Source organism: Neophocaena asiaeorientalis, unplaced genomic scaffold (genome assembly GCF_003031525.2).
Source record: "Neophocaena asiaeorientalis asiaeorientalis breed wild unplaced genomic scaffold, Neophocaena_asiaeorientalis_V1.1 scaffold124, whole genome shotgun sequence".
Classification (NCBI taxonomy): Eukaryota; Metazoa; Chordata; class Mammalia; order Artiodactyla; family Phocoenidae; genus Neophocaena; species Neophocaena asiaeorientalis.
In genome coordinates, this window is record NW_020174135.1 from 2216851 (window position 1) to 2230659 (window position 13809).

At 52.9% G+C, this 13809-nt stretch overlaps 1 protein-coding gene across 2 annotated transcripts in view; it reads left to right on the top strand.

The window, feature by feature from the left end:
- The window catches only part of MBP (myelin basic protein), a 113344-nt gene that overhangs the window by 48027 nt on the left and 51508 nt on the right, over nucleotides 1-13809 (top strand). For both annotated transcript variants that reach the window (XM_024754794.1, XM_024754793.1), the window contains exon 3: nucleotides 1378-1465. In XM_024754794.1, the coding sequence (XP_024610562.1) occupies nucleotides 1378-1465 (88 nt within the window). The remainder of the gene's footprint in view (nucleotides 1-1377; nucleotides 1466-13809) is intronic.

Consider the following 13809-nt stretch of genomic DNA (forward strand, 5'->3'; position numbering starts at 1 on the left):
CCACTGAGGCGGGGCTGGGGGCTGGGTGAGGTCAGAATTCCCAGAGGCTCTGACCTCTGCCTGGACCCCCACCCCCACCCCCAGGTCAGGAGGTAGGGTGTGGTCCAGGCAGAGAGATTGGTCTGAAAAAAAGTGACGCAAAGTAAGCGTGGAGACCAGAGTACGAAGCGGCGGACCCCCTTGTGGATCTGCCCAAGTTAGGCACTGTCTTTAAAAGATTATGGTGTGACTCGTTCAACCTCCAGAAATGTATCTTGTACAGCGTTGAGTAGGCGAGCAAGGCTTAAGGCAGCACTGGGCATGACTGAAGACGAGGCAGCGGGGTACAGGGTCCTCAGCGGGAGCCTGGTCACCTGGCAAGAGAGATGGAGAGAGGTGCCAGGTCCCCGTCGACCAGGGCAGCGTGGGCAGTGCTGCGTGTCCTGGGGGACACGATCTCCAGGACTCCTGCTTAAGGGACAAATAAGAAGCAGAGCAGCGTCCAGAGTGTGCTGGCATTTACGTAAAGGTAAAAAGGAGGAAGAAGGGAGTGAGCTTGTGCAGTGGCTCAACTGTGCCCAGACTGTTTTGGAGGAAGACAGAAGCTGGAAGCACGTCCACAGGGGAGGTGCCCGGGGACCCCACCCTTCTCACCGTGACCCTCGCAGTGCCCTCTGAATTTGATGTCAAGTGTACGCGATCCATATGAAAATCATTAAGTAAGCTGGATTTAGAGTAGAAACCGAACCGTATCTACTCTGTGCGCTTAAAATTTTAAACTCAAAAAGCGCCCTGGGGTTCCATAAAAAAGCAGAAGGGAGTCGGGTGGGAGGGGAGTGAAGAAAGCTCACCTCTGAGGGTGCAGCTTCCCAGAGGAACGAGGGCGGAGGTCTGGGCCTGTGGCCCAGCCCAGCCCGCATGGCGCCTGCCACTCCCCTCCGCTGGCCAGGTGGGCCGAGGACGTTTGCATCATTCCTGCCCCTGCAAGGGGCTCTCCCCCGGGGCTGTCCTGCCCGGCTACCACTGAGCAAAGTTGGAATTCAGGGGAGTCAGGTTTGGTGTCAGTTTCATCCCACGCTTTAAACTCACAGCCCAAAACAGCGACCAAGTGGACAGGCTCCTGCAATACATGGGATGATGTTTGGCTCGTTTAGTTTAATAACTTCAGTTTCTTTTGTATGAAAATATATCCGCTGGCTCAGGCAGAGAAAACGAGCCCGAATTCCGAATCCTCCGCAGGAAACACACCCTGCCTTGAGATTCCATCTCATACCTTGACGACAGACATGAAAATGTGTTTATTGGCTCCAAAATGCATCAAGAGAAAAACGCATTAAAGCTTCTTGTCGATGAGACACTATATCTTAAGAAAGGGTTGTTTTGTGTTGTTTTTTCCAGGATGGTGGAACTAACGGAGGAGAATCTGAAAAAAAGAGAAACCTCTGTGACCTTTCCCGGGAGACCTCAGAAGACAGTGACGTGTTTGGTACGTGATATAAAAATTAGAAGATGGGATTTCATATGAGAATCGTGTGCAAACACATCCTCATTTGGAGAAGGTCTTAATGTTTTTAATTACGTGAGTAATCCGTGAATCTGTTCTCATTAGAAATGCGGCCTCTGTAGAAACCTGGAGGCCGAGCCCGCTTCTTCAGCCTCTTGGGAACATCCATCCGTCTCCCGGATGGGACTGCCCTGGCCGCCCATGGTAGCCGTCCTCGTCTTGTGTTTGCTTTTGGTTTTGTTTGGCATGCCTTTTTGTACCCACAGACACCGGAAATTTCCCAGATTTTCCCTTGCTATATGCTATTTCTCTAGTCATCTACTTGATCGATTGGGTGTGGGCATTGGGAGGCCAAGCAGTTCTGGTAAAAAAAAAAAAGTAGCTAACAAGGAAGGGAAATAGTCCCAGAGCCTGGATACGGTGGTGTTTATTTTAACTACGAAGAGTGACTCAGGAGGTGTTGGGAAATGTGTTTTCTGTAAGAGTTTACATTTTCATCACCCTAGAGATAGAGGTTGCTTCTCACCCCAGGAGTGAACGGGCAGGTTCCCACCCATTCCTGTATTAACGCTGTTGGGTCCACCTCTGCCGCGTGACAGTGACCGTGGATTACTTTCCCAGCATCACAGGCCAAACTGGAACAAGGGCAGACCTGCCCGTGGGCATCGCTCTTTTCTCCACGTATTCGTATTCCTGGAGTGTGAGGACTGAAAGCCAGATCCTGAGGTCTCATTTATCAAAACAAGAGGGCCCGGTTTTCTAGCTGCTAAGATAAGCCTTAGCCACAGTCAGCCCAGCCCGCAGGTCTGACACTCAAGGAACAAGGCCTCTCCACCGTCTTCCTGGCTTGGTCTCTGCTCATTTCTGGAAAGGGTTTCTTTCCGCTTCCCTTGTCAGGCAGGAAAATCCATCCCAGTTTTCTGTGTTCCTGATTCGCCTGCTCGTTCTGAAAAATCCTTTCCTTCTCTGTAATTCCTTCTTTCTTGAGCAGAACACATCATTACAGAAGTACCGCTGCCCACTTTTTCAGTATCATAAGCTTCCATGAAAATCAATGTAACCCAAAGGTCCAGAGACAAAACACTGAGGATTAGTTAAATGGAAATCAGACAGGAGGTCAGTACTTGTTACTCTCTCCCGGATTCTACCTGCTTCACGATGATTTCCATAGGGATTTTTTGGACCTGAACACAGTCCAGCGCCTCTAGGTAGTGGGGTTTCCGCTCCTTAGGGGCAGAGGAAGGAGTAGAGGATGGCATCCTGGCTTGGAGAGTAGTGTGTGGCCTTTGGACTATAGAGGGAGGCACGTCTGACTGTCAGTGACTTTAACGCTAAATCTGCCTGTAAACCTCTAAGATAAAGGTGTCTTTAGGCCTGTATTCTAACTACATATGTGTATAAAGACATAAAAGGGAATGACAAAGTAGAAATGTCCATAGTTAGGTTCTATATATGAATAAGAGTAAGTTTTAGAATTTCTTTTTGGCTAAGCTTACTTATTTTTAAAGCAAGCATCTTATCATTACCCAGGTTTAGCACTTTTAGGATTATTTGAAACAACGTCAGCCGGTCTTTTACTGTCAGATACACACACACACACACACAACACAATTATATTGCCTGTATATAATACCTGTATGACATAGCGTGAAAAAGGTCTATAATAAGCCTTTTCCTTAAGTTATAAACATGGTGTAATTCCTGGATAACTTTAAAGGGCAGCCCTTTTGAACCTTCTCAAATGCATACTCAATTTGGAGAGTTGTTTTATTATCTGGAGTTGAATGTGAAAGCCAATGGAAATGCAAATATTTCAGTCCTGTCACAAAGTTAGATTTGCCTTTTACTGGAAGAATAATGCCACAAGCCAGCTTCTGCCTGTCTTGTTTGCTGTGACTTTGTGGTGCCTTGAACGCGGAGACGGGCTGGAATATCTGCTGATTGGAGGTACCGGTCCCAGGCCAAGCTCTCAGCCCATCAGCGCGATTAGGGAGTAGTTCCCTAATTGTCACCTTCAGGGCACTGCAGCTGATGCCACTGAGTCACAGCAGAGGGGAAGCGTGACCATGAGTGAGGGGGACCCAGGACACCTCCTGGGCTCTACTGCTCTGTGCTCTGCCGTCCTGAGTCACACGGACGTGGGCGCTGCAGAGCCGTTGGGCGTCTGCTTTTGAACTTCATAGTCTCCCAGTCCTAATGCTTTCCTGGGGTCCAAAGCCACCCCAGTCTAAAGGTGCAGAGTGATGGGGGAAAAAGAGGCTGAAATAATCTTGGCTATCCATCTTGACAATCTACTTTTGGAGGAAATATGTACGATTTTAAATCCTGAAGTGTACAAATGTCACTCGAGGTGAAATCAGCAGCTCCCTCCCACTTTACAAAAAGGTCTTTCCCTTGGGCTTCCCTGGTGGCGCAGCGGTTGAGGGTCCGCCTGCCGATGCAGGGGACACGGGTTCGTGCCCCGGTCCGGGAGGATCCCACGTGCCGCGGAGCGGCTGGGCCCGTGAGCCATGGCCGCCGAGCCTGCGCATCCGGAGCCTGTGCTCCGCGACGGGAGGGGCCACGACGGTGAGAGGCCCGCGTACCGCAAAAAAAAAAAAAAGGTCTTTCCCTGACTAGACAGAAATTCCCCGAATCTAAGAAGAAACCACGCTTTCGCGATGGTCCGTGAACCACGAGCCAGCAGCAGCCACTTAGCGATTCTCTTCAGGCTCCGGGTCATCGTTCTGTCCATGTGTCAGCAGAACTGGGGGCCGGTGAGGGATGTGGGGGAGGCCATTAGCCTTCCCCTAACCCACGTCTTCAGGACACTCGTACTGAGGGTCTCGGTGGAGGTTGGGAAGGCCAGCTGTGTGAGAGTCCTGCGAGGGAGTCCAGAGGGTCCTTGGCCGGCGCTGACCCCCGCGCAGGTGCCTGAGTCACTGGCTCACGTGCCTGAGGCATGAGTTGCACAGCTTAAACCAGGGCCGCTTCCTCCGTGTGTGGCGAACGCCTTAGGACTGGCTTGGCAACGCGCTCAAGAGTTTTATTTACTTTTTCATTCTCTGGGAAAGTTTCACTGAAGGATTTAGATCTAAGTAATAACTCATTGGAGCGCACTTGTAAATCTCCTGTAATTTCTCCCGACTGTGGGGCGTTACACTTGGGGAGTTTTGCCTGGTCACCCAAAGAGGAAGGAAGCATCTTAGGGCTCGGGAGCCCCACAAGAACAACGTGCTGTCTGGGCTTTGGGGAACCAGGGTGTTTTGTGGTGGGACAGTTGCTGAGCTGTTTCTGGAACCTCACGGCCACACACGTGGCACAAGCTAGCCCTGTCATTTGGAATCCAGGTAGGAAGGAAGGTGGGCCTTCACCGCCACCCCCGTCCCCCAGAGCTAAAGCAGGGGGCTAAAGCAGGGGCAGGTAATTCAGCCGAGGTGAGCAGAAGCCCTGGGTCTCCCTAACTGTACCCACGAAGGAGAGAGGTCTCCAAGAGAGGGCACCCCTGCTCTTTCCAGAGCAACTGTGGATCCTCCCAGATGCGACCCTCATCTCAAAAGTCAGAGCAGAGGGGTGAGTGCCTGTCACGTTGGGTGAACGCTAGTGCAGCTCCACAGGGCCATAGGATTGTGAGAACGCGGCCGCACGTCAGGTCAGAGCACTTTACACAGCTAAGCCACGTGCGCGTTGCAGGGAAGGGCAAAATCCTGTGAAAATCACTAGTTCACTGCTCAGATAATGGAGAGAGAGTTGTCGATGTTTAATGTTTAGGGGGAAAGCATTCATATTAGAAACATTTGCCTGTATGTCTAAGTATATAATTATAAAGTATATAATGTTATATATTAATAATTATATATTTTTAAGTGGATAGAAATATATATATGTATGCATATGCGTGTGTCTTTATTTCGCAAGGCTTGAGTTAACTTGCAATAAGAAAAAGAAACAAAATACAAGAAAACGTAAAGCAGAGATGAAGTAAGTCCGCACGTACGTTTGTTGACTGTACAGTGGTTGCTGTGTTGAACTTATTTAACCTGTAGTTTCCCAGCTGCCTGATGGAAAGTGAGACCTCGTCAGCTTTTCCTTTTACACAGGACATAGCCTCCCTCTGCCTACCCCCATGATTTAGCTCTGTGGTTTGGGGCAATGCACTCCCCCATCTTTCTGTGTCTTGGTTTCCTCACCAGCACGTAGGGTGATAACAGAGCTGCCCGTGAGAAGTAAACGAGCTGGCACCTGTGTGTCGCTCCTGTCTGCCACGTGACAGCTGTTGCTACCAGACAGGTGCCTACATGTGCTCCTCAAAGGAAGCAAAGCTGTAGTTAACACACTGTCAGAATTTTTTCTTGCTTAAGTTTTTATCACAGATGATCAGGTGGTCCTCAAGGACCTCAAGGCGTTTTTATGGCATATTGGCGATTTGTTTCATATGCAAATTGAAATAAACTGAATAATGAGCTTCCTTGCAGCTGGAAGCCCATTCAAGGCTCATGTCTCTACTTGGGACCTGGTGTATCATTCCCGCCACACCCCGAGGCAGCTCAGCCCCCAGGGAGGGGAAGTGGGTGCCCCTCTGATGGGGAGGACCTGTGAGAACGTGTGTGGCCTGAGATAATGCTCGGCCAAGTTTGGAAGAGACTCTGCCACAGACAGATCTTTTGCCTGAGAATTTTCATGCAGCGTTTAAAAAAAAGAAAAAAAAGTTGCATTTTTTGTTTGTTTGCTTGTTTCCAAGAACCTTCCACAAGGAAATCTTTTTGAGATGTTATTTTAGGTAATATTTTATTTAATATATTCTGATTATTGGATTAAGTTACAAAATCAGTAAGTAGCAGTCATTACTGATGTAAAATTCTATCTCAACTCAGTAACGAACGTAGGCGAGGGACCCACTCTGTCCTGCCCTGCAGACTCCTGTTTAACTGTCCCTCCCCAGATATAATCAATGCCCTTCAGAAATGATCATTGCACAGCCTTTTTCCTGAGAATATTTGATGGTAGCCTTAATGTATTGCTAATCGCGATTCAGCTGTTGCCTGAGGTCTTTTATTCTTATCTAGACAAGTGATAGAATCGATACTGTATAAGGGCGCCTTTGGGGTGGATAAAAATCATAGAATCAAAACCGCAAGTTGAGTACTTGAAGGAATATTTGAGTCCATCTCGTCTACCCGGTCACTGTGTCGATGAGGGTCTGACAGCCAGGACAGTTAAGACAGAGGCCTGGGGACACAAAAGGCAAGGTTGCCGCCCAGGCTCCCTGGCCCTGCTCTGAGCCCCACCAGGAAAACAGTGGCTTGTCCTGGACGGTCCTTGGGGAACAGAGGCGCCTTTCATTTGACAGGTAGGTTAGAACAGTGAAACATCGTAACGCGTTATTACTTCTCTGCGCATTTGAGTGAGAATGAAGGATGCTTTGTGTCTTTCGAGTACGCGTTTGCCTGTGTTGTAGTTCCCGGGAAGCCCTCTGGGGGCGCGCTCTTCCCGCTCTCAGTGTGTGTGTTTCTGGCCGAAGCCCCCCTGTGAGGCGAGGCGCGTTCACGGCCAGCGGGACGTCGGCTCTACTCGGCAGCCTCTAGCACGGCAGGAGCTGCTGGACGGATGTCTTGGCATCTAGGATCATCTTGTTTCTTGTGTGAGGCCGTATCATCTGGTAGCTAGGAGTGTGGACCCAGACCTCCGGGCCGGGTCCTCAGCCTTTCTTTCCATGCGTCAGGTTCCCCTGTGTGGGTGGGGATCCCAGTACCGCTGAGCTCCGGGCTGTCGTGAGCGAGCATCGGAGTTAAACAGTCCAGGGAGCGGCGGTGCAGGTGAGCAGGGCAGGTGCGGGGGGGGGGCAGGCGGCAATGCCCTCAGCCCCTCCGTCGCAGCCGGGGGGCGGAGGGTGCCTGCCGGAATGCTGCCTTCTCCCAAGGGCCCGACCTCTCAAGTGAAGCCCCCGGTGACCTTTAATAGTCCACATACATATATGGTATTCGATTTTACATACAGTGTTTAAATTAGATGTGCGTACCTGCGTGCCGGTTTCCTCTTTTTCTGGATTTTCTGCTCTGAGCCTCATTTTCCTGAAGATGAAATAGATCATCAGAGGGAAACGGCAGAAGGGAAGGGCCCAGTAAAAACTTACTGATGTCTCAGGAATCTGAGCGCTATTGTCTCCTGGCCCCTCCCCCACGAGGACACGATGGGGTGTGCTGCCACTGTGGTGCTCGGGTCCCTCGCGTCCCAGCACCTGAACAAGCTCGCCTCGCTCACTGAGCCCGCACCTACCATGTCGTGTGGTCCAAGCCACCATCAGGGCTCACCTGGATTCCTTCAGGAGCCCCGGCTTCCATCCCGACTGCTGCCCGCGCGCCCGCCCGTCTGTTCTCAACGCCCCTGCTCAGAGCCCTTCCCGCCCTCCCCGCGGGCCGACACCCATCTGACGGCACCTCGCACCCTCCCTTGTCTCCTCCCCCGCCTGCTCGCTGTTCCTGGAGCGCAGGGCCTTTGCACGGGCTGTACCCTCCTCCTGGGATGCTGCACCCAAATGACCACCCCACTTAGAAGAGAGCTGCATTAGGACAGTTAGGCTGTGCTGACCTCCCAAACAGGCTCCCAGGCCTTAGAGCTCCATGTCATAACTTCACCCGTGTCCCGGCCCAGCAAGGACAGGCAGGAGGCCCCCTGTCAGCAGTGACTCGGAGGCCTGGGCTGCTTCCATCTGTGGGGTGGGGAGCCAGAGGCACGTCCCCTCAGGGGGACAGCGTCCATCATGTCCGCTGAGGTTCCACGGGCCAGAAGTAGTCACGGTGCCCCATCGCACGACCCAGTCTGGCTGCCAGGGACCGAGAGGAGGGGAGTGGAGGCGGCCTCAGCTCCACCACCTGCTGTGGCTCTCGAACGGGCGTCTGCAGCTTGTGTGTTGTCTGCCCCCTGACTGCCCCGATCCAAGGCCCTCGTAGGAGCTTGTCAGCATCTGCCGATGATGGAGGGATGGGTGGGACGCCACCTCCCCCTGCGGCCCGTCCCCTCCTCTCACTAAGACACCTTTGCAAACTGCTGATTTTCACCAGAAGCGCCCCCCAGATCGTGTGACCTCAGGCCTGAGCTCTTTCTTCCTGAGAAGTTCTGCCTCTGGGCCGCTGCTGAGCGAGAGGTGTATGGAAGAGGGCCAGGCGGGTGGGAGGAGCCCGGGGTCCAGGTGGCTGCCTGGTGTCTCCTGGGACGGCTGAGCATGTCCCCTGGGGACCCGCAACGCCAAGACCGGGATGAGCGCTGTGGTCCGGGAGGGGGTGAGGCTCCCAGTGCGCGGCGAGCTGGGAGGGCATCAGCCGGCACCGATGATCAGAGTCGCAGAGGCCACAGCTGGCTGTCCAGGCGCGTCCCCCCCGGTCCTGGCCTTCAAACTAGAATGTGCTGCTGAGAGCCACTTGAGGCCAGCAGAGTCACAACAGGGCAACAGAACCATTTCCAGAACAAAAGGGGAACACAGGCCGTAGGATGGTACAGACTGCAGCTGTGACGGGCTTGGCCAGCAGAAGGCGCCGTGTCCCAGCCGGGACCCTGCCCGTGGACCCTTCCCCTCACCCACTGCCACAGGTGAGCCTGCTGGGTCTTGGGTCCCCAGCTTGAAAGCACCCATATTGGCTTCCATCAGGAAAAGTGACTGTTTGCAATTTCCACCTCAAGCCAGCCTGAATTTGTAATGTGGCCCTGGGAGCTGGCGTGTGGCTAGGGTGCTGTCACCTCTGAGTCCCCGGCCAGTGGCCCCGGCAAACCCGAGGACAGTCCACCTCGAGGGTGGAGCAGGTCCAAGGCACCTTTCCCAGCCAGACCCTCCTCCTTTGGCAGGTTCAGGAGGTGGCCGTGGCCTTGCTTGGACTTATTCCAATGGGGGAGGGGTGCCTGCGTCCTTCAGGAAGCTTTGAGGGGTGAGCCTCACCTTCCCTCATTCCCACCAAGGCCATTACTGTGAACGCTGTCTAACTGAAGAAGGTCTTCCGAAAGGTGCGTGAGGCATCTTGCCGCGCTCTGGTCCCGTGGGCGCCGCAGGCCAAGCGCAAGCTGCTCCCTCTCCTCCCCCAGCCCTTACCCATCGAACCAAAACTGGCCCTGCCCCGTCCACACCCGCATGGCTGCGTCCTGCTGGCCATGTGCGGTCTGCCCCGGGGATGTTAGGTGTGACAGATCAGGAAGGCTGTCACTGGCCATCACTGCTCACCTCTGTCTCCCAGGGTGAGGGGACCGTGGTGGCCGCCCTGCCCCTCGGCACCTGAGGGTTAAGGGGAAGCCGGCCCTGGGTTCGGCCCAGGCTCCATGTCCTGTGTCACCCTCCCTGTATGAGTCCAGATCCAGGGATGCAGGCGCAGCCCCACACCTGTTCCTGCAGGTGACCTAGCCGTACCTGAGCTGGGACGACAGTGGCAGGTGGGCTCGTACAATAGAGCCTGGACGTGACTCGGTTCGGCAGCTTTCATGGTGTCATTAGAGAGGTGACAGGCAGTCAGAGGTGTTTCTGTCATTCCCCAGCAGGTGAACTCTAGGTAAATTGGTGTGATTTAGGTGCATGAATATTGGAATGTTTTGTTAGCAGACTTTTTGCATCCAGGCCGTTTTTATTTCAAGGCTACAATATAATCATTTTCCAAGTTATATAAAACTTAGGTAAGAAGGTACTCCTTCTGCCTTCATTCCTGTCTCTCTAATAGCCAGGACCCTACCCGGATAGTTGAATTTTATACACTATCTTAATTAACTTGAAAATTGCCTCTAGCTGAAATTCTGTATTTAAGTTGCTTCAAAAAATCGTGTCTTAATGTTTCCTTTCTCTCTCTGGAATCTTTGATAAGAACCAAGGACACTGTGGCCCAGGGTTATAAGTGGAGGTCCCGTAACTGGAAGGCGACTCTGTACCGGCATCTCATTTGCCGCAGGTGGGGGGCAGGGTGCCAGGAGCCTTGCCTCCAGGTGATGCATGACTCGTGATGCCACATCTGCACAGCAGCTGCCCCAGTGCTTTACGGTCTCCAGGGCAGGCCTTGTGAACGGTCTGTCTGTCTGGAAAGCAAGTGCAGTTCCAGCCACAGAGAAACGGAATTTGACTCACGTCCACGTCCGCTCACGCTCATTCCCATAAACACACTCCCTGTCTCACGCTCATGTTAACGCACACGCTCGGTCAGGTGCACTCCCACACACGCGCACAGGGGAAGGCAGGACCGGAGGGAGGGAGGGAGGGAGGGGCGGCCCCATGTCCGAGCCCCGGGGCGGGCGCGCCGCTCGGCTGCAGGCTCCCCGGTGGGGACCATGTGCGGAAGGTCGGGACAGCCGCGCCCAGCGGGGTGTTGTTGGCAGAATCTTCCTGGTAGTTTCCTCGTGGGCAGTTGTTTGCTTGTAACTAAAGATGAGAGGGCTGTGTACCTTCAGGAAGATCCGGGGAGCCATCTCCCAAGGGTGGGCGTCAGGGAGTGGGGAGTGTAGCATCACTGTGCTTGCTGAGATGCCTGTAAAGGATGGGGCAGCGCCTTCGGGGGGGACTTGGAGATCCCGCCAGTGCGTCTCTCTTGGGCCGCAGTTTCCGGTCCTGGCTCCTCTGGTCCCCGGGGGTCTGCCTCGCGCTTTCGGGGCTGCTGTCCGGTCCTCAGCGTCGTTTTTCAGTGACCTTCAGTGACATTGAATTAAAGAAGTGAACCCCTGAGATGATGATGGGTGGGACGCCAGGCTGGGGGCAGTGGGAGAACAAAAAGGAAAGTTTCAAAACCAGTGCGGGGAGGGAGGGAGGCATGGGTGTGGCTCTGAGCCTCGGGGTCAGAGGTGGCCCCAGGCCCCTGGGCAGTGAAGGGTGTGACCCGACCCCAGGAGCACAGTGGGTTCCACACTTACTCTCTAAAGGATCAGGCGCCTGGAGTGATCGGCTGCACTCTGACTCACTCACAGCGACATCCCTTGAAATACGGTACGGAACTGGCGTAAGCTCTTCCTACGTTGGAATTTCTAAGCCATTCAAATAGGAGCATTTACACTGGGAGGTGTATGTGCAGCCGGGTTCCAGGACCAAGACAGCTGCCTCTGAACAGAGACTAATAATACTAGCACAGCTCAGAGAGGGGGCAGTGTGCGGGCGGACGTGTGAAAAATCGTTGTGCTCCAGAAAGCCAGTGTCTTCACAATTATAAATATTATCTACAGTTTTCAAATCTCTTTTATTTTTGCCACCGCTTCTCTCTTCAGCGCGATGCTTGAGGCAGGAGAGGAGTCTTCTGTCCCAGGTCCATGTCAGTGAGTAACTCCCAAGTCTGGAAGTATCTCCCCGGGACAGTAGTGCCTTGGGGACGTGTAACTTCTGGAGGCCAAGAGAGGAGCTGGAAGATGGAGACACTGTTGCTCATCAAAGTCTGTCGCTCGCGTCGCTGCTGCCGTTAACTCCACTAAAGAACGCCAACAAGGGCAAACCCTGCCCTTAGCAAGAGGGCAGAACAGCACTCGTTTCCGTGGCTACACAAGAGAGCGTCCTTTGGTCGCTGGTTACCTACCCAGTGACAGTAACTCTAACACATCCCAGGCCCCGCTGAGCCACCTCACATGGTCTTTCCTTGAAACTTGCGGGAACGTCAAGAGACAGAAAAGAAAACCAGCCTTTGCTTTGTTAGGGTTTGAGCAGACACCAGGCTATTAAACCCTCCATCTCCGTAGGGCATGGCACAGGGACTGTTTTCTTATTTTTGAAATAAGAATTACTCATTCCACAAATATTTACTGAGCCATTTCTATGCGCCAGGCGAGGTCTCAGTGCAGGGGTGCAGCAGTGAGCAAAACAGAAAACCCTGCCCTCGCGGCCATGACTCTTGACCTGGGTTCGGATCCTGACTCCACTGCTTAGTAAATGTGTGGATTTTGTTTTGACCTCGCTGACCCTCGGTATTTACAGCTGTAAAATGGGGATTGTGATGCCTGTGATGTAGCGACGGGGGGCCGGGGCGGGGGGCGGGCGGGCGCAGGGGGTCCAGTAGAGACAAGTACCAGTAAAAGACCTCACACAAGAGTCCGTAAGGATGAAGCTCACTTTTCCTCCTTTCCGTCTTCTTCCGCTTGGCGTGGAGCCTCTGTGTTTCACCCACACTTCCTTAACCAGGAATCAAAGTTTCCGAGGATTCTGTCCCTGTCTTTCCTTTACTGATGTGTCAGCCCCCGACTGTGGAGGCAGGACACACAAGGGACTCTTCCAGGTGAGCGACGCTGTGAAACCAGAGAGCGTCGAGGGAAACTTACATCAGCTTCTTAGGCAAGTAGCACGTCCCCCCAGGGGAGCTGACGTGCGTGGAAGGGCCACGGGTCCACGTGCAGAGTCAAAGGGGCTTGAAGAGAGAAGAGGCACCTGTGACCCTTAAATCTGTAGTTCTGCACTTGCGGCTGGCATATTTCGTACTGGCATTGCTTAACGGTCACGTGTTAGAGAATTCATTTTTAGATTTCCAGCTTTTCAGTTCATTGTTTTCATAAGCACTATAACAGCAGTTTCTGCACGGCATTTTCCTCTGAAGAGTGACGCACCTACTTCCTTTATGGCATCGCACATACATTATTCACTGAGATGTTCTGACAGGTATGTAATCATCAGACATACATTAATTCTCTGGCATTTGGCATCAAGTACTAAACGTCTCTTTGCTTCTCCCAATTGCCTTAAAAATATGATTGAATACATCCCCTTGCATCTTCTGCTTTCTTTTCTGTTTGGTTGAAAAGCTCTGTTGAAGCAACAAATGAGTAAAATGAAGTAAAATGAAGACTTCCTTAATTGCTTTTATTTTTAGCACCTTTTTTGAGGTACAATTTACATACCATCAAGTTCACCCGTTTTAAGTGTAGAGATGAATGATTTTTAGTCTTTTCAGAGTTGTGCGACCCTCACTGTAATCTAACTTTAGAACATTTTTTCACCTAAATAAGAAAACCTGTCCCCTTACTGGTCCTTCTCTGCCCTCCAGCCCTCCCCCCTCGGCCCCCAGCGACCACGAACCCACGCTCTGTCTGTGGATTTGCTGACTCCGCACGTGACAGGTGGCCTTCGGTGGCTGGCTTTCCCCGAGCACCGCGTTTTCGAGGTCCATCCACGTTGTGTGGGGTGTGTGTGTCAGTGCTTCATTCCTTCCCACGGTGGCCCGTGTCTTGCTCGTCCACCCATCGACTGCCGGCCGTTTGCGTTGCTTCCGCATCCTGGCCGCCGCGAGTGGTGCCACCAGGAGCCTGGTGCTCAGGGCTTCGGGGGGCAGACGCCTGCCAGGCTGGCATTCTTTTGTCTGTTACGTTGAGCTCCAGAGGGCAGGGCTGTTTGCTTAGACCTTCATTTTTATGTCTGT